Below are 23,010 nucleotides of genomic sequence, written 5' to 3' on the forward strand. Positions count from 1 at the left end.
TCGCTCATCATCTTGAAGGTGACGGGGGGGAAACGTCATGCCAGCTTCTTTTCGTTTTCTTTAATCCTGGTTTGACGTTCATGCTTCGAGAAGGCTTCCTCGAAAGAAAGAATACATTAAATTTCCTGGGCATATCTTGTTGTTTGCATCTGAATTGCTTCTGACAGGAGAGTGACACGAGGAGAAACATGGCTGTCTTCTATGCATAACCCACCCATTTTTCTGGCTTCCTTCTCTCATCTATCTTTTGATGACCCTGTTCTTCTTTACCAAGGGCCATGAAACCCGAAAGTCTTTTTTATTATCTGAATTTTTGGTTGTCTTTTTTTTCACTCTAGTTTTTGTGTTCTGTAATATCCCACCCCAGCCGCCACATCGTCTCGCATGGAGCGGAGAAAAGTCGCCAGGAGACGGCGGAGAGAAGAAGAAGCAAAAGCCAACTAATTGTCAGCTTCTAGAAGGCCGGCACAACGTGAGCATGACGGTCCCTGTTTTGTTTCTTGTTGCCCCCAAAACCCGGGGCCCGTTTTTTTTTTCTCTGTGTTTTATCGCTTCCCTTCGTCACGATTGCTTCTTCACCTTCGCTTTTCCCCAAGCGAGTTTCTGATTTTGTTATTCTTGGATTAGACTAGGACTTTTTTTGATCAAAGGCCTTTTTTTTCACTTGTTTGCTATTAATTTAGTCTCCTTAAAACTCCCGGAATGAAATCAAAGCGGGTAGGGAGGGAGAGGATAAAATGCGCAACTTGACCAATAAGAATAGAGTGTCGCCTAATACATTTTCAGGTCGGCATTTCATTGCCCAACGTTGCATTCAACTGAGCTATACGGAAACGACCATCCACCGTCAAAATCTGGGTCTTGTCCTTAAAAAAAAAAAAAACCTCCCTTGACAGTCTTGCTTTAAGCTCATTGTCTCCCTTTCTACCGTGGTTCTTGTATCAATATTCTTCAGCACAAGTTTAAAAAAAGAACAATAGAGTAGTATCATCGACAGGCAGGAACAAGACCCAGAAATTCAATAACGGCCCGGGTTTGGTATTATTGATTTCTTTTGCAAGTGGCGTTTCCCTCTACTCTGCTCCCTGCATGATGTGTGTTTGGCCTGCCAGCTGCAACCTGCGCATGCTGCCACGTGATTGGTCGGTTCTCCCGAACAACTTGATCTCTGCTAAAATTGCCCAAATTCATACTATTACTACCTACCTACCCTATTTTTCCCTCGTGGGCCATATGCCCCATATCCGACGGGCAAAGATTTTGTGGGTTGAGTTGTCTAACAATCCGGTAGGCATCTGCTATAACGAGGCTGGTTCACGACTATATTAAAATAAAAAAAAGAGCATTTCTCGGTACATATCCGTTGGTGACGGGTTTGATGTGTGATTACCTCGGTATATTTCCCTTTTTGTTTTCCATCTCCCCCTTGAACGCCAAGGGTAGCAGTAGCAAAGATCACCATTGTAAGCCCGGCGGGTGACTTCCGAAAAGGTCAACCAAAAAAAAACCCCAAAAGTTCACTTGGCGTTGAGAGGATTTACACAATATGCACACAGACACAAAAATGAGAACTCTCTCTCCCGCGGTGGAATCCCAAATGCCGAGTCGATTGGACAAAAATAGCTTTTATTGTCTTCTTTGCAAATCCAAGCCTGGAAATGATCTCCGTCAACCAGCAAGCCAAAAAAAAAAAAAAAAAAAAAACTTCCCCTCCTATCATGCGTCGAGATGAGGTAAGGACTTTCGTTTCTCCCTCTCAAGGGTAGGTTATTGGGTGTATTCTTTTTGTTCCTGGCGCGTGACACCCCCATAATCCATTACTGCCGCTCGTCAAAGCAGCCATCATGCTACTAATGTACAAGACGGCGATCGTGACAAGAGATTAAAGAAACATTTCAGATGCAGTCTGTGCCTTGTTAGTAACGTATTCGGGTTAGTGTAATAAAGCATGAGAGACAAATAAACAAAACAAAGACAACACCATGACATTCATGGACGGGAATGTACTTCAGCATAAAAAAAAAGTCCTATCCACTGCAGGAAAAAGGGCAAAGCCGAGAGAGACACTCAACGGTAAACTTGTGTCGGCTGGGTGTGGGCAATGTCATGCGCAGGAACCAACGATAACGCCCACTAGCTTTTCGGTCGGGACAACCGGTTCGTTTTCCTAGATCCAGATAACCCAACCATTTATTCCCTCTCCACATCAAACATTCGGGGCGCTGGCTCAGACAAACCTGACGTACTGGATCGAGCCCTCTTTTTTTTTGTGTGTGTGTTTTCACCTAGACTAGTAGAGAGATCAAACCAGATGACCCCAAACGGTTTGACAACGGTGTTTTCATGAACCGACGAAACAAACCAAATAGACTAGAACTAGAGAACAAAAAAGGTACCAAATCAAACCACAAAAGAGAAACACCCCCTTCTTACCACAGACAAAGTCCAGAATGATTGGGGCGACAAAAGAAAGCACAGGGCAGCGGCCGCCGTTTTGACCGACTAGTCTAGCGCGCGAAAGGACGGCGTGTTCAGGCTGCACTAGAGTATAGGCTTCGAGAGACGTTTGACACTAGAGCAGCCCCGTTCCTGTCGGAAGATATGCCGTGCATCAATTTTTTTTTCCCAACGGACCAAGTCGCCACCCTTTAAAAGGGGGAGAGAGAAGGGAGAGAAAAGAAAACGTGCGAAATCTGAGCCATCTCGCAGTAGCTGCCATCTGCCAGAGGTACCTTGGGCTAGCCGGGAAGAAACGTCTCAGGCAGCGCGTATGGTCAGGTCTTTTGTCAAAACAGAACCGTGGGATAGGCGTGTGCATATCTAGTCCGGGCCTAATACGGCCAGTAGGTTAGCCCACCCATTTCCATTCAAAACCTTTGGGGGGGGGGGGGGGGGGTGTTGATGCAAAATGTGCACACACGCACTCCGATCACATCTCTTGGGCTGGTAGTATACTTCAATTGGAGGCCCAACCCATCGAAGCCGGTAATCAAGGCTTCCAACTCGTGAGCGAGACAGGAAGGAGAGGTGAGCTCCTCATAAGCTGCAAGCATGGGATATCCCAGAACGAGAAGGGGGGGTTATCGACAAAAGAGGGCTATAGTAGAGACGAAGGGTATAACAGAAGGAAGAAAAAAAACCGCATGGCGTTCTCACTTGCTATCTGTCAGTCAGTGGAGAACAGCTCGCAGCCATGTGCAGTTTAGTGCATCCCACTGGATCATATCACAAGTTAACCCGCTAGATGGGTGATGGTGGTCACAATGACGGCAGATTTCGTGGCGCAAATGGATGGTTTATGCAACCATCGGAGGCTTGCTTTGATCATTACCAAGAAAGACTTGTTCGTTATTCTCTCACACCACCTTGTACAAAACAGTAGTGGCGTATGTGCAGGACGTTTAGGGGGAAGAGTAAACACCCCCAATCCCAAATGACTGGCTCTTTCTTCACTGGATGTATTGTTGGATGTTGTTTATGTTACCCGACCTCTGTCTGTGTGTGTTTGTGTTTGTGTGTCATGTTGCACATTTTGTCGGGTATAACAGGCCAACAGTTGCAATTGTGTACACGGTAAACAATGCAGGGTCGATCGGGTCCTAAACCCAAGTTCACCATCAGTCGGCTCGTGGTAATCATGGAAGACGGCAACTTCCGCCCCGTAGGTAAGCCCCCCCTCAAAGTGAGCGTCGTCTTGGTCGTCTAGATCGAGCTGGCTTGGTTCAAGAAGCACCAGGTCTGAGGTTCCTAACACGGCATAGCCAAGCCCACGAGGGACGGATGGTGGGCCACCCGCAACTCAGCCTCTGATACGGGCCAATGGAGGTGACGAAAAGGCATTCGCCGGCCGCAACTCTGGAAGACCCAAAGTTCCACCCGAGAGGGGAGGGGACCGGGCAGGCCGGGTTGCCTCCGGAGGTCGAAAGTGACTCCCCCACTCAACCCTCTCAGAATCTTTATTCCCCCCCATCGAGGCAACGAGGGTGGAATGGTCACAGGGTCACCTAGAATGTGTTTCCGCCTCCCTTCCCCCCCAGCCCAGCTGGACAGGGGCTTCTGTCGGGTTCATCAAGCCTAGTGTTGTGGGTAGGCGCCAGAATCTTGGTGGCTAGCGGCAGATGCAAGAGTAGTGCGCCTCGTGCGGGCTGGAAATAACGATGAGCTAGCGAAAAAAAGATGCCTTTTTTTAGGGCGTCATGATATGACAGGTACTGTAGGTAGTACAGGAGTACAGTACTGTACTGTGTGAAGCTGCTGTATTGGTATAGGTAGGTATACGGAGAGCATGACCGTTGTTTGCATGGGCACCCCCTTGGCAAAGGCAAAGTCTGCAATTTTCTCTCTTCTTTGATTTGTTTACTTAGTTATTTTACCCAGAAAAAATCGCGAAGCTTGCCATCTTGGGTCTGCTGTGGAATAACGCCGGTAATGCCATATGCACGAAGAACCTTACTTGCACCGGTTTCTAATTTATCATGTGGTGAAGCGAGGTTGCATTCAAGCCAGGGTATGATGATGTTTTGAAACAAGCAAAGGACACAACTGTGCCTTAGCACCCCTGTCCGCACTCACTTTCTCCACGAACGGAAACGTGCTGCCCTGGGTAATGGCAACGAGCACATATAGGGAGCGCTGGCAATAGCGATCGTAATTGCGTGCCATAAGTCTTGGAAAGGGAACCCAATCCCAGCTGGTGAGATTCGAATGGGGGTTTACTGGTTAGTAGTCTTCCGTGGCCCCTTTAGGTAGTTTTGTCAACCCCACCCAGCAGCGAGCACATCGACATCATTTCAGTCTGTCTTTGCCTTGCAGTAATTAGTAGTACTTCTTACTCTTTGCTTGGTTTTTATTTTTAACCAACTTCAGATCTGTATGACGGATCGTGATGATGACAAAACCCCGATGGAAACAAGCATCGCTCAATATCCGGGCAGGCGGACAGTGTGGCCAAGATCTGGCTGATGAAGGCAGCCTTTGGGGCGTAGCTCAGCTGAGCAATTGAGCAAGCCTCATGTTGAGATTTTCGCTTGGAATCGCCCGAAGCGGGTGACCAGTGGCGGCCGGGGCAGGGGTCTTTTCATGAGGGTCAAGAGTGGAGGGCTGCCAAGCCCCAGCCAAGGAAGGGCAGGCAGGCAGTCAGTCAGTCAGTCGGGCTACGTTTACTGCACCTTATAGTAAAAGTGACTGTCCTTACAATAGCTTGTATAGCTGCTATAGCCAAGGAACATGTACTCTACCATAGATGCTGTAGTAATCCTTTTCACCCACCCACGGCACTTTGCCGGGCCTGGCGCAGATCATTTCGCAACCGCTCCCCGGGCAAACTTGGGTGCCTCTCCAAGAAACAATTAAAAACAATGGCAACGCAACACCAACCCTTTGAGTCGCCTGAAATTCGGGGGAAAGAAAGGTGGGTACTGCCTCCAGTGATCGATCCGCCTCGTATCTCGTGTATCGCCAGGGGAGAAGCGCTGACGTGCTACCGGGGCTCCCGTCGTCGGGCAAGCAGGAAAATTTCCCTGTACCTAGTCTAAAACTATCAGAGCAACGCAAACAAGAAGCGTAATTCATGGGGATTTTGTTTGATTTGTTACGAAAACCCCATGATACCGGGTCCAGCGGCTTGCAGCCCGGCCGCTCGTCGGTGGAGAGATCCAGACTTCTGGTAACTTTGTAAACAAGGACTCGAGTCCCAACGGCGACAAACAAAGTACGTGTGTGCCTAGTTAGTTGCTCAATGTAACATCATTTCCAATTTGATAAATCAATATGTTCTTTTTTTGTCCTCTTTGATGGCGACAGCGTTCCATTGTCACCTTGACTGGTGCAGATGATGCATGATAATGTGGAGTCTGCCGATTGACAAACCGCCTCCTTTTTTCATTTGCTTTTCTTTTTCTTCTTGTTTTGGCGTCGACGGAGATGTGCGTTTGCAAGGGTTTTGGGTTTCCCGGTCCAGTCGAGCCAATGGCGGTTACCTCCAGCCTCCATCGTCAATCCAATCATCTTGAACTGGGTTGAAAAACTCGCTACTGGTAGATGCTGTGCAGATACTCCGTAGCGGTATGCAGCTTCATGGCGATGGCGACACGATACCCAGCAATTTGAAACAAGAAAACGAAATGAGTTGTCGTGTTGCCAGACCCCCGAATGGAATGATTCCAATCCATTCGTATCATGGAGACGATGGGCAGCACGCCTCCACATCTACCTGCACCTATACTGTAGCGCAAGGTCGCTACTCCGTAAATCAGCAAGCCAAGTCTCCCAGATGCGATGCCTAGGAGCTTGCTGATTACTGAACCACCGCCTAACTGTGGTTCCACTCATCAGGGCTTCCGCTGGGAAGTGGTACCACGGCGGGACTGAGCTCTTCCCCCCCAGGCATGGACCGTCGGTAATCTCCTGCCGACGGAAGCAGGGGTGAGAGAAACAATTTTGGAAGACTGCGGCAGGGTGGGTATGGAAGAATGGATTCGGCTGCGATGGATGTGTTTTCTCCTCCTCAGCTGGACTCGGCCTTTTTGACGCGATAATCAGGCAGTCCAGTGGTAAGTACTGTAGGTAAAATAAAGCGAAGTGAAGCAAAGTAAAGCCGGCCCATGATCAATCAAATCAAATTGATGAAAAGCCGCGTGCCTGTTCAGGGGCCATCTAGGTGATTGGGATGGACGTTTGGGATTTTTCACACCTCAAAGTTGTTCTCCAACAGCAGTCCGAACTGTACCATACAGGATCTTGCCTTGATTACCTCCCAGCAACCATCACGACGACCACCCATCACTTTGCACCACTCAGATGGCAAGAGATGGATGAATATCAGGGCTGCTATTGAGGCCCACTTGCCTGTCGATCAGTCCGCACGGAAACAAACACTCCCGGTCGCTCCTTCCTTCACTGGGTTGGAGTGCGACAGGGATCAAGGGTCCAGCCGCTTGAAAACTGGGCCATTCCCTCACTGGGTCCAGGCCGCCGTCGTTGATCGATGATGCGTCCTCCAGCTTTATTCGTGCTGAAGGAATGAACCATTCCTTTCCATCTGGGTTTTATCAAAGTTTCTATATTGGATTGTCCTGTCCTCCGGGTCATTTGGATGGTACGGCATCCCCCCTCTCAGCGTTGCAGTGAGGCTGGAGATTCCCTGCATCACATCAGCCCGATCAAAAGTACTCCTACCTATATGCAATCAGGTAGTTTAATAGTACATACAGTACAGCGTAGTTTGTCCGGGTTGTTTGTGAAGCCCCTGACTGTTGTACCCACCGAACATCGCCTACCTGCGGTACCTACCTTACTTACCCTGGGTACCCGGCTGATCTGAGCTCCTAGAATAGTATGGTATAGTCTTGGCCGGTATTTAGACATGCTAGGCAGTATACTGTACATACTGTACATACATACCTTACTTGCGATGCCTGTCGTGGATCTTCTATGATCCAGATAATGCCGCGACACACAGCACGTCAACTCTCGCAATGCAACCCTCATCTCGGATGCAAGGTGCTTCTCGTGGGTACACAAACACCGTCATGTCTCGTCGCCCTGGTACGCCTGCAATCATCCGACTGGAGTCCCAAGCGAGTGGTAGAGTCAGAAGCCATCCCGTTGCCGGTCAAGGCTAGAACAGAAGCCTCTCGGGCCCGGTTCGTTCGTTGTTGGGAGGACAAGCTTAAACACTGTCTTTGGGCATGTCTCTAACATCTCCTGTCCACGGCCACTCAAATATTCTCAATCGTGAGGGTCCCGTTAATCCATCAATTCACGGAGGCAAGCATTTGAGATCAAGAATGGTAATGAACGCGAATCTTGCACCACCCCATCGCCAGGCTGTGCCCAAGACCCTGTTTCGACCATGGGTATTCTGGAGGTCTTGGGGTTCATGCCCAACGGACCCGACAGAATGGATGAGCACAACGGACAGCCCGTCAGCTAGTGTAACCACACCACGACGCCCAGCTATCGTCGCCTAGCCATCTTGGGACATGGGAGGGCCGGTGGAGTGTGGGGACTGGGGTCGGGTGAGCGAACTTGGAATAGAAGCAAAAGTTAAGAGTTAATTACGGTGATGCATGACTCCGACCGTACCTACAGAACTTCCGCCTGACTTGAAGAAACGTCCGGATATGGCTAGAAAGGTAAGGTACCTTAGCTACCCGGCAGTGAACTGTCGTATCCTCTATAAGGTGGGATTTCGTGTGTCATGGGCTTCGAGGTATGTGTATGCTTGGCAAGCAGTGGGCAGCCACGAACTCAGACAGATTCGTTCAAAGAGAGAATCCAGACTCGACCCCTTTGTCTGCCTCCTTTGTGACTAGGAAGAAAGGCAGCAAGCGGTATGAACGAACTATCGACAAGTTTCCGCTCACTTGCACCATGGCGAAACGGCTTGCTCAACGTGTTTGGGGCGAACTGCTTAACGTGGCTGACCTTTGGAGTTCCTGGCGACAATTGACAAATCATTGCTCTTGGCGGAGCTTTTCGGGTGGGTCCCACTCGAGGAGCCAAGCAAACAGTGGAGGATATGCCGCTGTCGGGCTCCACTGATAGAACACAAGAGTAGGTTTGTTTGGTACTTTGGGCATCAGCTTTTGTTTGCTCGGTGCCGAAGTACCCTTGGCTGCTAGGTCTGGGCCCCCACATTGCGATTTGCTTTACGTGATTGCCTTACCCTGCCCTCTACCCTTCTGCCGTCCCTGTCAATGGTAGTATTGCTCTTGCATAGCCGCTTCAATGAGCTACGTTGCGATGGGAAAAGGTACGTAGCATGCTTGCGTTGCTTTGGAGGAATTTCTTCTTCTCCGCCAGTCTCCCGTTAGGTTTGAAGTCCCTCAAGTCCATCTTCGATGCGATTCGCCCTTGGGAACCGTTTGTCAATGCGCGCCACGCAGAGAACGGCTTAATGTACGTACGGGCGGGCAGGCAGGAAGGCATAGGTTATGGTTCTGGTCATCATTGATGCAATGCTGTCAAACGTCGTCTCAGGAGAAAAAAAAAAAAAAAAAAAAAACAGAAAAAGAAAGATAATAGTTGTACCTCGGCCAGGTAGGTGGATACATACATGGCTCGAGCGGTCGGCAAGCTGATGTAGCTCAACTGTTGTTGACGTAGATGTAGAGTACCGGTGTGCCCTGAATGCATCACATACCTCACTTAATAATTATCAGTATTAAAATCCAAGATAAACCGGATGCCTGTATAGAATAAAACCCAGCAATTTCGAGATGACCGAGGCGAAGCTTCCCTGACGAGGCTGCAGACCAATCAAGCAGTTGTAAGATGTTCACTTCGACACTTTGCAATTCCCATACGGGGGGTAAAGACACCAGGGCCGGGGCATCTGCTGCATGGGATCCCAGTCCAGATCTTGCTCAGGCGTTCAATGGCAGGGGTAGATCTTGATGAGAACGACCAGGGTCTACTCGTGCTCCATAGTAAGTGTGAATTTTTGCCAGACAACGAGAAAGAGCTACCACCAATGCACATTCATGTACCTACACCGTACCTACTTTGTTTCCTTGGCTCCAATTTTGGACAAGGCAGCAAATAAACCCCGGCGGCTCACAAAATTGTGAAGGGAAGGAGTTAAGAAGACCATTAAAAAATGAAAAATTGAGGGAAAAGAGCCCGTCAGCAAGTAGGCACCACCCACCTAGGTAAGTCAATTGTAGCTCAACAACATTTCTAATGAGATTTAGATGCGACTGGAATGAAAAAAAAAAAAAAAAAAAACCAAACAACCAAAGCACAAGTCAACTAACTCGGCCTCCATGCGCATCAACCTCCTAGTCACTTGCTGCGATTTGAATTGCATTATTCCCCATTACCGTAAATTCGGCACAGAGAGCAAAGAGCGGATCCTCGTGGCTTACCAAGAACGAGCAGTGCAATTACCGTCGGGCAATTATGTGCTCAATGCTATTGAAGTTCATGTGCAAACACCCACGCTGTCAGGGGAATTTCGCCAAGCCGCCGGTGGCTCTTCAATAATTCTGATAAGAGACGGGAGACTCCTTGTCTGCTGGCTCGTGGTTGCTCAGATGAACCGGGGTCAGTACACATAGCACTCTTTTGCTTCCCCTAAAGAAGGTCACGGAACACTTTGCCGACCAAGGGATGTCCTTGATGACACCCATTTGAACTCGACAGCGGCCTACGGTCATCTAGCTACGTTATGCTTAATGCTATTTACCTTCAGCTGTCATAAACATAACCGAGTTGCACACGAATGCCCGGAGGCTCTAGATGGGATGAACTAGCTTGCATATCCAGAAACATGGTTTGGAAAGATGGGATTGATGCATGGATGGAGCGACGAGGCAAATCTGACTGCAGCCCATCTCGGCGGGAGGTCCCGGTCTTTTTCTTACCGACAATCTTGATATTGAACACGAGAAGCACTCTACAATTGTCATGCTGCTTGGAGCACGTTTCTAGGGAGTTTCCACGGAGCGGAATATTCCTATCGTTTGGTTCGGGATGCACTCCCACGTTACTTGGTCTCGGCTTGATGGCTTGTGTCTGACAATGGCTCCAAAACCGTCCCTTATTTTTCTTTCTCTACCTGACGGGTAGACGGGTGAGCGAGCGAGCGGGGAAGCTCAACACCCCAAGACAAGCCCTAGTGGTATTTGACAAGCGTTCGGCGGCAGCTCGGTTTGTTGGCTTGCGCGTGGCTTCTTGGGGGCAATGGAATGATGCAAACCAAAAGCCAGTGAACGGTCCGTGTTGAACCTGTGGACGCCCCCTCCTCAACGACCTTTTCTACCCTGAGTAGCTCTGCCTACCAGGGAATGCGTCCAGGAGATAAGCAGGGCTATGGAAATGAAGTTCCTGGCCGCTTTTTAGTCTTGTGCGGGCCTAGAGTACTTGACCTAACCACCAGTCTATCTAGTTCTAGAGAGGTATCTACAACCACCTGCCTTACCGCTCAAGCCACACTCTCTCTCTCTCTCTCTGCCCTGGAAAAGTGTCTTGCCTAGACCTAAACCGCCTGGGTAAAGCCGACTCCCGCCCGTCTCCAGAACACTTTGTATATTGTGCGGTTGGGGAAAATTACCAAAGGTGTCACTACTAGTCGAAACTATCTCTGAACCGAAAAGAGGAAACTGTTGGTACGTGCGTGAGTTTGTAGCATTTTTTTCTCCATCATCGCATGACTACAGCTTCATACCTACAGTAAATGACTGGCCAAGATACAAGTCTGCTTTTTGGGTGTCTTTGCTTCATGAGTTGCCGACTGGCAACTGATTGGCCTGTGAAGCCTACCGGTACACAACATAAGATACAAGGTACCTAGCTACACATCCACTTGATTACAGCAGCCACAAAAGTCTATTCATGCTTCCACCACGAGGAAGAGGATATCGGAAAGATCCAGTAGTGATAGATAGGATGAGGTAAGTACAGTCTTTACAGATAGTCAAACTGAGATGCATACATAAAATGACCCCCAAGATTTACCCCTATGGCCCTGTAGGCAAAGCCCAACCAGCAAAGGTGCACTCCCTCTATAACCCTACCCTACTTACCCTACTCAGGCCTAGTGTAAACTTGCATGAGGTTTCCTGCACCCCTTTTCAAGTCGATCCGAGAAAGCTGTCGCGCACTGACAAGCTATTGAATTAGTCTCAGTTCTTTTTTTTTTTTTTTTTTTTTTAGGATAATAATATTATTATTATTCTTGTTTCTCCCGCTGCATGTCCACAAAAAGCTCCAGGTACTTCAAGATCCTTGTGTCGTACCACACCCCCCTGCAAGCTGGGCCTCGACCCTTGTCCTCCAGGTACCGCGGTACGTACCTACTTTTCTTTCGTCCACTCCCCTTGTCCTATACCCTGTTTCTTTACCCTTGTTCCTCACCCCTGTGGCCCAGGCGCTCGCGTCACCCATCTGCAACCCACACACTGCTTTCCGAACCTTTGACCAGCACAGGCAAAATAAAAAACGCTAGTCTAGTTGTTACTCCCGTAGCCTTAATCCTTACTGGACGTCTCCTGTCCTTGGGGCTGTCAAAGATATAAACGTCTCCCGTCCCCGGAGCTACCTAACGTACACCACTGCTTCCTACTTTAAAAATCCGTGTTTCTTCAAGAACGACGATATTTAACTATAACTACCGACATCAGAAATATTTACAGTAACAATAACAAGTTCAAGGACATTCATAATCAACATAAACTTTTCGAGTCGAGCCTGCCAGCCTCTCGACTTATACACCGAAGGTCGTTGCCTACTGCGCTTCTGCATTAACTCAACTCAACCCCGGGTCCCGTTGACACAACAACCTTCCCTGAGAAGCTTTTTGTGCCCTTAGCTGCAGCAACGCAGGACACAAGAAACTTATATATAATAACTGCGGGCATACACATCCTGCACGTCTCAATGACTCTACCCATTTCGCCAATTTCTTGCTCGTCAAGTGGGCATATAAAAGAGGCTCCCTCGCCGCTTCCAAGATCGTTCAGAGTCGTGCCTACCATCATTGCTCCATTACAAACACCTCCGACTTTCGGTCAACGCCACCAAACCTTTGGACACCTGCCTCCAATTGTTACAGACAACATTCACACGTAAGTGTCTTGTTATTTTTAGTTGTATTCTACTTTTTTTTCTACAAGAGCATTCTGGTCTAACATTTAGACACAGACTATCTCCCCCACATTATCATCAGGATTTCAACATGCCTTCGCCTAGACAAAGCGCATCACGAGCCCCTTCCAAGAAGGGCACCTGGACGGAAGCCGAGGACAAGGCTCTCCAGGAGGCAATCCGTGCCCGCGGTGGACCTTATGAGTGGGTTCAGATCTCAAACGCCATGGGCGGCGCCAGGACACCAAAGCAGTGCCGTGAGAGGTACCACCAGAACCTCAAGCCGTCAATCGATCACAGGCCCATTACCGAGGAGGAGGGTCGCCAAATCATCGAGCTGGTCAACCTGAATGGCAGGCGCTGGGCCGATATCGCCAGAACACTTCACAACCGCACCGACAACTCGGTCAAGAACTGGTGGTGTGGTCGCCAGAACAAGCTGAAGATGGCCGAGAAGAAGCAGATGGCACAGAGGAAAGCTGAGCAAGATGCCAAGGCAGCAGCAAAGATGGCATCAATCGGTACTGGTCAGCGCTTCCGCATGCCCGACGTGCCTAGGGTTGACCCTCGGGACATTGCCGGTCAGATGCCTCTCCCTGGATCCTCGAGCTACAGTCACCCTCAGGAGCACGAATTCCCCCAGATCCATCAACGCCGCTATGGCCAGACGCTTCAAGAGTACCAAGATGAGCGCCGATACAGATACAGTGGCAACCACCAGTTCAACAACCCTTCGTCCCCCGGCGAGCAGAGCTGGGCTTTTTCGAACAACGGACGCCCGGTTTCTCGCGAGTCGCTTCCGTGCTTGACCCACGAGGTGGAGTCGGTCTGCACCGACGAGGCGAGGTCACCCGCCAGGCTGCCTAGCATCCACTCCTTGGCACCTTCGCCCATCATCAGCCACGAGAGCCGGAGGAACTCGTACCACGAGGGGCTCCCCCCTCTGTCACCCATCTCCAAGCAGTGGCAAGATAGTAGCGAGAGCTACCGCCCCAACGTGAAGGCCATCAAGGCCAAAGCTTCAGCCAAGATCTCGATCGCCTCCATCATGAACTAAATGTTTGTTTATTTCAAGCATTTCATCTTTGATTGTCTTGACACAGCAGTTGAAAAGTCCACGCGAGTCGATCCGAAAACAAAAAAAACTACCACAAAAAAAAGAAACCAAGAAAGGAAAACAAAAAAAAAAGTTGCAATGTAACAACAAAAAGTATGGTCACTTATATCTTCATCATTAATATCTCTTGCACTCGACACCAACCGCAATCAGAACTCAACAACACGCCATCAAAGGCAACAACGGTAGTCATAATCTGACTCTACAACGAGGGTCACCTACCAGCATCATTCATTTGATCGCGTGTGCGGCATGTTTCATTACAGCCGCTTTTTTTTCCTTTATTGTTTGGCCATGTCCCCCCATCGGGTTTGACTCGGTTTCCATTTTCAGGGTTTCTTTTTCTATTCCTCTATCCATAACATTCACTTATTCATCCATTCATTCAACCGTCACATATGGGCTTCCAGCGCGGAGTTGGATATAGGAAAGCGTTTTGTATTTTGTATTTTGTATTTTTTTTATCTTATTACGGCGGCGTAGGGGCGGCTTCTCTTTTCCCCCTTTTTTCTTTTTACAAAGCAAAGGGGCCCCTTCAAGGAGTATCGGGGTCGGGTTGATGGGTTTTCTTTTTTGTTTATTTCTTCATTCTCGCACATATACCCCTACAGGCGACGAACCGGACAACAGGCAAAAAGTTGGGGAGAACAAAGGAAAGGGACGCGCGCAGTTTTAATATTTTACCTACAAAAGTCGTCGGCGAGGCCCGGCTCTGCGAAATAGTATAATAGTAACAAATACCACAAAGCAACCAAGAGATCAGTAAGAATCACATGGTTCGTCACTCTTTACAATAATGTTCTCGTTCCTTTTTTTTTCTCCTCTCCTCCAGTGCAAGTGAAAAAATGGTGCTTAATGTGTCGGTGTGTATTGCGTGTCTTGCCAAAATTAGGGATTCAAGTAATTACGCTCCTCAGCTGATCTGATCCTCTACCACATTATGCGTAAACTCCCTTGTTCCACCGAGAAGTTGCTACTACTACACTACTACTACAGAAAAGGTCACCTTCTCCTCAATCACACAGCTGGAGACGGACAACCGTGAGCGGGTCGTATTTTGGTGTGGATTGGGTTGGGTTGGGGGAGGTAGGCGGGCATACGTAGTAGTCGGGTGCCGGACGGGTTCCGGGGGCCTGTCGGTCGTATTTTTTGGGCTACAATCATTTTTTGTTCTGGGGTGGGCTCTTCCCCTCCTCATGCGTCCCCCCTTGCCAGCCGTCAAAAAAATGGGTGGCAAGGAATAGAAAAAAAAGGCTCTTTGGTAAGGTTTTGATTTTCTGCAAGGTGATGAAAAGCACGTCGCCAGACCGGTGCAAGTTTGTCTTGGCTTTTTTTTTTTTTTTTTTTTCTTCGGTGCACATCCATCGGAAAGTAGAGGCTTGAGAAGAGCAAAAAAAAAAAAAAAAAAAGTGCCTGCCCCACACACACTTTCTCTCTCAAACTACGCAGTACTGGTAGGTAAGGTAATACACACTTACAAGATATCCCATGCTCGGGATTGCAAAGTTCCATGGTATTTGTCATTCGTTAATCCCTGTCGAGCAAAGATTCCCATCAATGAATTCCGTCTTTGACCACACCACCCCAGTCTGCGGCTGGGAGCTAATATTCTCTCCCCCTCTCGTCAATTTTGGTGTGGCGGCGTTTACAACACTATGGGCCTTCTCTTTTTGCCCAGGGCGGGCTTGTTCTTTGCACCCAAAAAGGCACCCATCGTACGAAGTAGTAGGAGCAAGAGGGGGGACGTGTCTTGGCCAAGGTGTAAATCAAGGGTGGAGCGCGGCCGGATTGTGGAGCCCGTTTACGGCGGATCGTCCCCCCAGCAAACAAGGTTATGGATGGGGAGAAAAAATCCCCAGAGTCTGGGAACCCTAGTCCATAGTTCTTTTCTTGGGTTGCTGTTTTTGAATGATTTGATCAGGGGTGCTGGAGAAAGGGATGCCTTGCCCTGTCAAAGCCTGTCTCTCTTTCCCATTCGAGGTTTCCCATCCTGTTCTTCTCGCTATTGTCCATGGCAATCTGCATTGTCGAGGGAAGTGAGACATGCATTTTCATGGCGTCACTGTTCTCTCTCATATCTCTTTTTTTTTTTTTTTTTTTCCCTCTCTCTCTCTCTCTCTCGGGCAATTCGGCTCTATTAAGTGAGACATTACGGTTTACGGTCATAATAAAAATAACAACACCCTTGCTGTCGATTTCAGGATGATATGCACCACCCAAGTACTCCGTAAGTCAAAGTAGTTTGATCCCTGTCGTGATTTGGGGGTGACTGCTCGGACTGCCCTCCTTTCCAAAGGAGGAGTCGTCGCGAAGCCCTGTGATGGGCACATTGATTTGTATCCAGTACCAGCTGACTGCCTCGGCTGACACTTTTGGCATTGGTACCTTAACCTTACCATCTCACCTTCATGTCGATTGATTTCCAACAAGGTATTCCCGGTTAAGACAGAGACAGTCATTTGTAAAGGGAGCCCTGTCCATACGATGATGAGGGCTTTTTTAGTAGTTGTTCGTTGTGGGTCTACCACGCTATCAGCATGGTTTGCTTGCGATTGAACCTATCGTAGTGGTTTCGGTGCTTTATTTCGTTTCTTTTCTTCTTGTGTGTACCTTTCTTCTGCTACTTTCTCTCTGTGTTCTTCCTGTCTTCCAAACGCCCACAGGAGGCTACCGGTAAATTCCGTTGGGATCTCACATTTGCGGATACGAAATAAACATAGCCTGCTCCTTACGTGGAAAAAAAAACCATCTATGTCCGTCCGAGTAACCTAGTGTGTTTGTATTGCGTTTCCAAACATCCTTTTAGAGTGAGTCTGAACAAGTCTCTTACGTCTTATTTTTTCGATAGGTTGGAATTGAGCCACCACTACTCGGCAGCTCCCGCACCTTATCTTTAAGGATGCATCTAGTTCAGGGGGGAAGACGTGGCTGAGCTGTCTGTCTGTTTAACCTTGGAGTTGGTGAGGAGAGTTCGGGCGATTTTTTGGGTCCTTGGTTCTTTCTTTCTCCGCACACCGTTCAACTAAACAATACCACCCTTCCTAGCTAACATGGACTTTTTGAAAGACAACCTAGCCGGGATTTATGGTAGAGATGTTTCCGGTTGCTCAACTCACTTTCAACACACCCCCTAAGCTCTTTCCTCCGTTCTGAATCTATGGGATGGTTCTAGCCGTCGGTGGCTTTTTTTCTTCTGTCTCTTCTGTTTGTTTCTTGCTCAAAGAAACCCTAGCTGACAACTCTTTGCTTGGCTGGCAAAAACAAGGGCAAATTTTGATAGGCCGGTGTCGGACCGGTTCAAACAAGCTTGTCGGCCAGGTTCTAGGAGGGGAAACCCCGCAGCACAAACCAGTGGCCTCACCTACGAAGATCTTTTTTCTCGCTGGCTTTCCACCGTCGTCATAATAATGCGCATCTTTTTAAACCCTCCAAGTCTCTTTCGAATCGCCGAACACGAAAAAGGGAGCTATGACGACGGAGAAAACCCTCCCTCATCTTGGCACTTGTGCTAAGAAAAAAAGTCAGCAAAAAGAAAAAAAAAAAGAAAAAAAGAATGACAAAGCGGAATCGTTGGCTTTGCTGTCGCGAAATATGTGGCACGGTTCATCTAAAGGATGCAAGCAGTAGCTTGATTTCAGGTAGAGAAAAGCCTTTACTCACTCATACCTTATTTACATAGGTACCTAGGTAGCTACTGAAGCACGCAAACATCCCGCGAAGCCATCGAGTTGTGTTCTAAAACAGACAATTGGATGATGCATGCCTTTCATTCCCCAATCACCATGTCTTAACGGGCACCAACACACACCGGCTCGGTGAGGTTCGTTTCCTTACGGGCTGACCACTGTTTCACCAAACCTTCTGAGACTTGCCCAGCAGTAGCCCGACTTTCTCCAAACGTTTTGTTCTACAGTACCTACTTTTTTACTCAACTTTTCTATGGGGGTGGGATAAACCACTAGTGCAGGACGTCTCAAACAGTCGCAACTTGCACGAACGGGTAAAACGGCGTTTTCTTTTTTTCAAGAACCAAATAAGAATAAAAGAAACAGCAAAGAAAGGACAACAAAGCACCCCGTTTTTGTTGCAGGTATTCTGGATTTCTTCTTAGGTTCATGGGAACGTTGGGTGGCGAGAAAAAGGGTGCGATGCGCCATGATAACAAGAAAAGCGTAACGTTGCGCTCAGAAGCACACGAGAAAACACGAATTCGATCAACGGTCCGTAAAAAAAACAAAAAAACGAGAAAACACAGACGTGCAGGTGAGAAGGGAAGAAAACCGCTTTGCGCAACGATCGAACCACCGATTCGGATTCAGCGTCTGGAAGTTTGCCCCCCCCCCCCCCCCCAGGCTACACGAGACTGGGCAACTCATAATCACCTCCGTAGTACACGCGTACATACATTGCCGAGGTTTTATTTTCTGTTGCCATCTTCAATTTCGTCCGGTCCATGCAGAGGGACGAGCGAAATTGAGGGGCAAACGGTCCATCAAGGGGGCTACTGCATCATCTTTGTATTCGGATTTGAGGAGTCAAGCTGAATACCACACCAGCAGCTACCAAGGATGCCGAACGTTGCCGACCTGTGCGCAGTTGCAACTGCGATCCAGCTTCATCATCTTTCATCTGATCAAAAATCGTCCTCTCAAACTTGGGCCCAGCAGTAACGACCCTGCCAAGACTTGAACGTTGGAAAGGGGCAGACAGATTTGAGCCGATAAGCTGGTCAAAGTTCGTCAGAGGGTGTGTACTTTTTTTCTTCTTTTCTCTCATGTCGTCGCCGTTTTTCACGCTGTACAGTTCAGCCTGAAGTTTTGCGATTTTTGGTTTTGCCATCATGTAGGTTTCAACTTACATATATCCTCGGCAAGACCATTGCTGCGTTACCTATGGGTACGTTAGACGTCTTTTCTACTTGAAGTCGGAGGCGAAACATGATCATTGTGCAGAAGAAAACAAGCAGTAAGATTTCTGAAACCGGATTCCTAGGAGCTTCTTGTCTTGGGTAAAACGAATCCGACAGAGGCTTTGCGAGGCTCGTTCGTCATTGGTTTCTCCCTGACTGTCGGCGTTTAATTCTCTCAAAACTAGAGTAAAGAGAAAGTAAAAGTAGATAGGTACGTACCCAGATCTTACGTGCGACAAGTGTCACACCAGAAAAAAAAACAAAAAAAAAAAACAAAGCCCATGTACTTGTATCATGGTGTCACTTTGTATTCCCGCTAAATTGTGCCAGGTCACCTTCGGAGTGTAGTTCCCGATTGGGAAGCCGTTCCGATGCGGGTGATCGCCGTACCCAACCAGACCACTTTCCCCTTCTCCCGGGTCAGGTCCCGCAGTCCGATTCCCGAAGGCGGGGACGAACGGGTTCGTCCCAGCGATCTGGGTCCAATCTGATTCGACCATGCGACGTTGTGACATGGGGTTGGGGGTTTTTTTTTGGTTTTTTTTTTTCTTCTCTCTTTCCCGCTGTGCCAGTCTAACGACTGGGAGTAGCACCTACCAAGCTACGAACCTATCGACCCGGGTAGTTAGCTAGGCAATCTGTCCTTGGATTCTAGCGACTTTTGTTTTGTTCTACAGTCTGGATAGGGTATTCGGTTTTCAATTCCCTTTAATATACCTGCTCAATTGAGAGGCGCTTCGCGAAAAAGATTGAATTCTTTTTCTCCCCCTTTCATTTCGTTAGTCCTTTTAATATTCTCGAAAAAAACCACCCGGCTTGGCAATCCCCTTTACGAAAACCAATCGCATCTGTATGCCCAGCACCATTCGTTCTTGGCAATCGAGTTGATGTTTGGGATCTAACACATCAATCTTTATGCTGCACGACTTTTTTGTCGGGTGGGTACTTAACCGTCGTAACATCATCATTTATTCCGCTGTCGGGAAACACGAGAGGGGAACACCAGCCAAATAAAGGTACCGCACAACATAACCCCTACTATAATCAATCTGCCATCCCATCTACATGCAACTGTCCTCCTGGCTTGCTTGCTCAAACAAAGGAGAGGAAAAAGCATTATTTAGGGACCGAGGTGCCGAAGAAATTAAACGGCTGAACCAGACCGACGGCTCCATCGGTCCTCGGTAGGGGGGGGGGGGGGGGGGGGGGACAACGAGCCTTGGCGACACCAAGGGTACGCTGACTGACGATTATAAGCATGCAGTTCATGCTGCTTCCTGCTCCCTGCCTCCTGCTTCCTGTCGACATGCTCTGGCTGCGTGGTTGCTGTCTTTTTCTTAATGCTGCAGCTGCCTTCCCCTGCTGCAGCTGCCTTCCCCTGCTGCTTGTGCCTGAAAGATGGTGTGTGCAGGACAGACAGCCGTGTGCCTTTTCTCTTCCTCCCTATCGTCCCCTCCGTCATCCTATGACGGGATCATTATGGAAGAAACCCCCCTCCCCTGTCCGGACGGGGAAAAGAGGGGAGGGGCGCAAAGCACCCGTCATCCAGTCGACGGACCGTTGCCCGCCAGTCAGGTCTGAAGAAAGCTCTCAACCAAACCCCAGCCCTTCGGCCATGCGGCAGGGCGGGCCGAGGCTGGAGGGCTGGACTGGCGCCGTGATGGGCGAATCGCAAGTCGGGAGGAATCCCATCGGGGGTCCGCCTTTTGTTTAGCCGCTTGGTGGACGAATCGCAAAGAGGGGGTGCGAAAGAAGACGGCAGCAATTGCAACTTTTCTCCAACATCCTCGGGACAAATGAATGAGCTGACAGCTGCGGCCTTGAGCTTGTTGCATTCAAAACAAACGTTCAGCCGCCCTGATTGACAAATCGCGACGGGGAACGCGCCTGATGCATCAACTTCCCGAGGTTCATGTATGCACTGCGCGTGTTTGGTTATTTGTTCCCCCTCTCCCTCTGTTACACTTACTTAAGCTTTCTGCTTGTCGCGTGCCGCGCTGGTCACCACACAACCGCCCTGGGGAACGAATCGCGAGCCAGGACTGATTTATCATGCAGCATCCCGTCCGAACTTGTTCATGAACCTAGGGTTGAGATGGGCGTGTGCGTTTTTTTTTTCTTTTGTTTTTTTTTTTGCTCTCTATTTGCCCTTGGCGGCTTGATAGACGAATCGCAAGCCTAGATTTGAACCTCGGAAAACACACCCGCGTGGCTTACAAAAGACCTAGCCGCCTGCTGAGCGAATCGCAAGTAGGCTAGATGTTGCTCGTCCCAAGGAGCCGAAAAAAAGTTATCTGCACCCTGACTGCATTCTACACCGAGGAACAAGCAGTCGGTCGCCTTCCACCGCTTCGTGGACTAATCGCAAGGACAGATGCGTCTTTGCTTACGCCGCCACGAAGGACTCATCTCCCCAGAAACAGATGAGAAGCGGCTAGATCGTGGGGTATTTTTTTCTTCTTGTTTTGCCGCTTTTTGGGCGAATCGCGTGCTATGAATCGCCTCACCATGTATATGTATGACCCCAGTACGCCTGCGTCTGTATCTATTTCGGTTGACTTTAACCGCTTCATGGACGAATCGCGAGCGGAGGAGCAAGCTGCAGACTCCTATTTTGAGGGTGCCGAGGAATAGGAGAAAGGGGGGAAGGGAAGGGAGGTTGGGGAAAAGGGTTCATCTAAGCACTACAGGTCCCCTGTCGACAACACACACATACACGCATACCTTTTTTGACTTTTGACCGCTTGACAGGCGAATCGCAAGGAGTCAAGCGGCCATCCCACTCCTTCTGCCTCTCCCTATTGTTGGGTTGAACTCTCAGTCTGACGTATGACAGGTACACCGCCTTGCCTTTGTCGACTCCAGTTTGTCGAGAGGTTGAGCGAGCCGCGGCAAAAAAAAAAAAAAAAAAAAAAAAAAAGGGGGGGGGAAGGAGCTTCCCACCGCGCCGTCGCTTACTGAGCTTGCCCTCTCCATACCTTTACACCCTCCTACATTCGCTGGCGGCTTGGTGAGCGAATCGCAGAGCCCACATTTGCCCAACCCATCTTAACCCACCCCAGTACTCTTCTCCACAACCTTTTGTCTCCACAATCCCTGATCCCAACTGACGTATACAATAGGGTTGGCGGGACGGTCCATCCCGTCTGTGTGGCTATTCTTGACCGTCTATACTTTGGCCGAATGTGTCTGGACCGGGGAGGCGTCATCGGGGGGAAATGGTGATGGTGACAACTGGAACGGGGCTTTGCAAGTGAGGTACTGTCATGCCATCTATGATGGTATTGCTCCCCTAGACCAGATCGTCCAACTGACAGATTATAGGGCTGCGTGCCCTGGACCCATCCGGATTCGCCACTCTTGGCGCGAAATTCAGAGTTCAGAGCACATGTGCATCTTGGGTTAGAACAGGACCGTATAGGTTGCCTTGGTTGCGTATTTTGGCGCTTCATAATAGCCCCTAGCCTCTTCCCTTTTCTAGCTGGCGCAGCTCGTTACTCCTTTCGATCTGGGCACCTCTGAAAAATCCATGTGGAGCCAGATCATCGTACGATATTCTGATCCTCAACCTGCTTTCTTCACTCAACGCTGGCCAAGGTGAGGAGTCGACCAGGCGTCAAGTCGGCCATATCATAGGCACCTGCTAGTGCCATGCAAGGCGTTTTCTTCAGGAGCTTTAAAAGAAGCTTTAGCAAACAGGGCTTTATCGTACGAGAGCTTGGAGGGAAACGGGAGTTGTAGCCGAAGGCAAATACACGATAATGCCCTGCCTTGTCTGCCTAACTGACAACGGCCATCTCCCGAATGTGCTTAGACCTCGAACTTTCTGCAACCCTGATGAGCGGTGGGCGCCCCCATACTGTGTTTTTTACAATGGTGTGTAAGGCAAGTTCGCTGACCACGCACGCCCGGGCCACCGTTATAGAGTTGACACATTGCGACACCAATCGCACGAGCGCATCCAGAAGCCTTGACCAGCTAGAATACGTTTTTCCCACCAAGTATCTTTTGGAAAAAGGTACAAGTCAACCGCTTTGACCTCGAGGGCGTGGCTTTATCAGGGTACTTAGCCATTTAAGGTTATCCTTCGCCACCAGTTGCCTCCATCATCCAACCTAGATAAAGCCAGGCAAGGCTTGCATCCCGCTTATTCCCTCAAGAAGCTTGCTAAAGATCCAAGTAGAGAGGCAGTTGGGAAACAGTAATAAGATAGGATGATTAAGTTCTATTCCTGCTCAACCTTCGACTCTAACGTGGGCGAGTGCACTTCAAAAACTGATGAATGAGAGCCACCAACGTACCGTTTTTTCAACGGAAAACTGTGCCTGGAATGGTGTAATCTTGCGCAGGGCTGAGTGTATTGACGTTTTTTTTTCTATTCCTACTTGATGAGGCT

At 49.0% G+C, this 23,010-nt stretch overlaps 6 protein-coding genes across 7 annotated transcripts; 3 read left to right on the forward strand and 3 right to left on the reverse strand.

Moving 5' to 3' along the window:
* Nucleotides 1–3,503: 3,503 nt before the first annotated feature.
* Nucleotides 3,504–4,065, forward strand: MGG_16205 (uncharacterized protein). Its single transcript, XM_003709577.1, has 2 exons — nt 3,504–3,661; nt 3,762–4,065. Exons 1-2 carry the CDS (start codon nt 3,581–3,583, stop codon nt 3,927–3,929), a joined length of 249 nt encoding a protein of 82 aa, XP_003709625.1. The 5' UTR covers nt 3,504–3,580; the 3' UTR covers nt 3,930–4,065.
* A 3,321-nt stretch (nt 4,066–7,386) lies between these two features.
* Nucleotides 7,387–8,640, reverse strand: MGG_16206 (the record flags this gene model as incomplete). Of its 2 annotated transcripts, none has more annotated exons than XM_003709579.1 (2): nt 7,387–8,027; nt 8,145–8,640. In XM_003709579.1, the coding sequence occupies one exon, from the start codon at nt 8,638–8,640 to the stop codon at nt 8,251–8,253; it is 390 nt and encodes a 129-aa protein (XP_003709627.1). In that variant the 3' UTR covers nt 7,387–8,027; nt 8,145–8,250. The 2 variants fall into 2 exon arrangements, with proteins under 2 accessions (XP_003709627.1, XP_003709626.1); XM_003709578.1 differs by having other exon boundaries at nt 7,745–8,008; nt 8,086–8,640.
* A 2,803-nt stretch (nt 8,641–11,443) lies between these two features.
* On the reverse strand, nt 11,444–11,889 carry MGG_16207 (uncharacterized protein; the record flags this gene model as incomplete). Its single annotated transcript, XM_003709580.1, has 2 exons — nt 11,444–11,613; nt 11,803–11,889. The coding sequence occupies 2 exons, from the start codon at nt 11,887–11,889 to the stop codon at nt 11,530–11,532; spliced, it is 171 nt and encodes a 56-aa protein (XP_003709628.1). The 3' UTR covers nt 11,444–11,529.
* A 104-nt stretch (nt 11,890–11,993) lies between these two features.
* MGG_06898 (MYB-1) lies at nt 11,994–14,497 on the forward strand. The gene is made up of 2 exons (XM_003709581.1): nt 11,994–12,569; nt 12,646–14,497. Exons 1-2 carry the CDS (start codon nt 12,382–12,384, stop codon nt 13,643–13,645), a joined length of 1,188 nt encoding a protein of 395 aa, XP_003709629.1. The 5' UTR covers nt 11,994–12,381; the 3' UTR covers nt 13,646–14,497.
* Nucleotides 14,498–18,052: 3,555 nt separating this feature from the next.
* Nucleotides 18,053–18,844, reverse strand: MGG_16208 (uncharacterized protein). The gene is made up of 2 exons (XM_003709582.1): nt 18,564–18,844; nt 18,053–18,430 (listed from the first exon to the last, which is right to left on the reverse strand). The coding sequence occupies exons 1-2, from the start codon at nt 18,648–18,650 to the stop codon at nt 18,215–18,217; spliced, it is 303 nt and encodes a 100-aa protein (XP_003709630.1). The 5' UTR covers nt 18,651–18,844; the 3' UTR covers nt 18,053–18,214.
* Nucleotides 18,845–21,128: 2,284 nt separating this feature from the next.
* MGG_16209 (uncharacterized protein) lies at nt 21,129–22,588 on the forward strand (the record flags this gene model as incomplete). Its single annotated transcript, XM_003709583.1, has 4 exons — nt 21,129–21,141; nt 21,737–22,004; nt 22,429–22,494; nt 22,540–22,588. 4 exons carry the CDS (start codon nt 21,129–21,131, stop codon nt 22,586–22,588), a joined length of 396 nt encoding a protein of 131 aa, XP_003709631.1.
* Nucleotides 22,589–23,010: the final 422 nt, after the last annotated feature.

Source organism: Pyricularia oryzae, chromosome 1 (genome assembly GCF_000002495.2).
Source record: "Pyricularia oryzae 70-15 chromosome 1, whole genome shotgun sequence".
Lineage (NCBI taxonomy): Eukaryota > Fungi > Ascomycota > Sordariomycetes > Magnaporthales > Pyriculariaceae > Pyricularia > Pyricularia oryzae.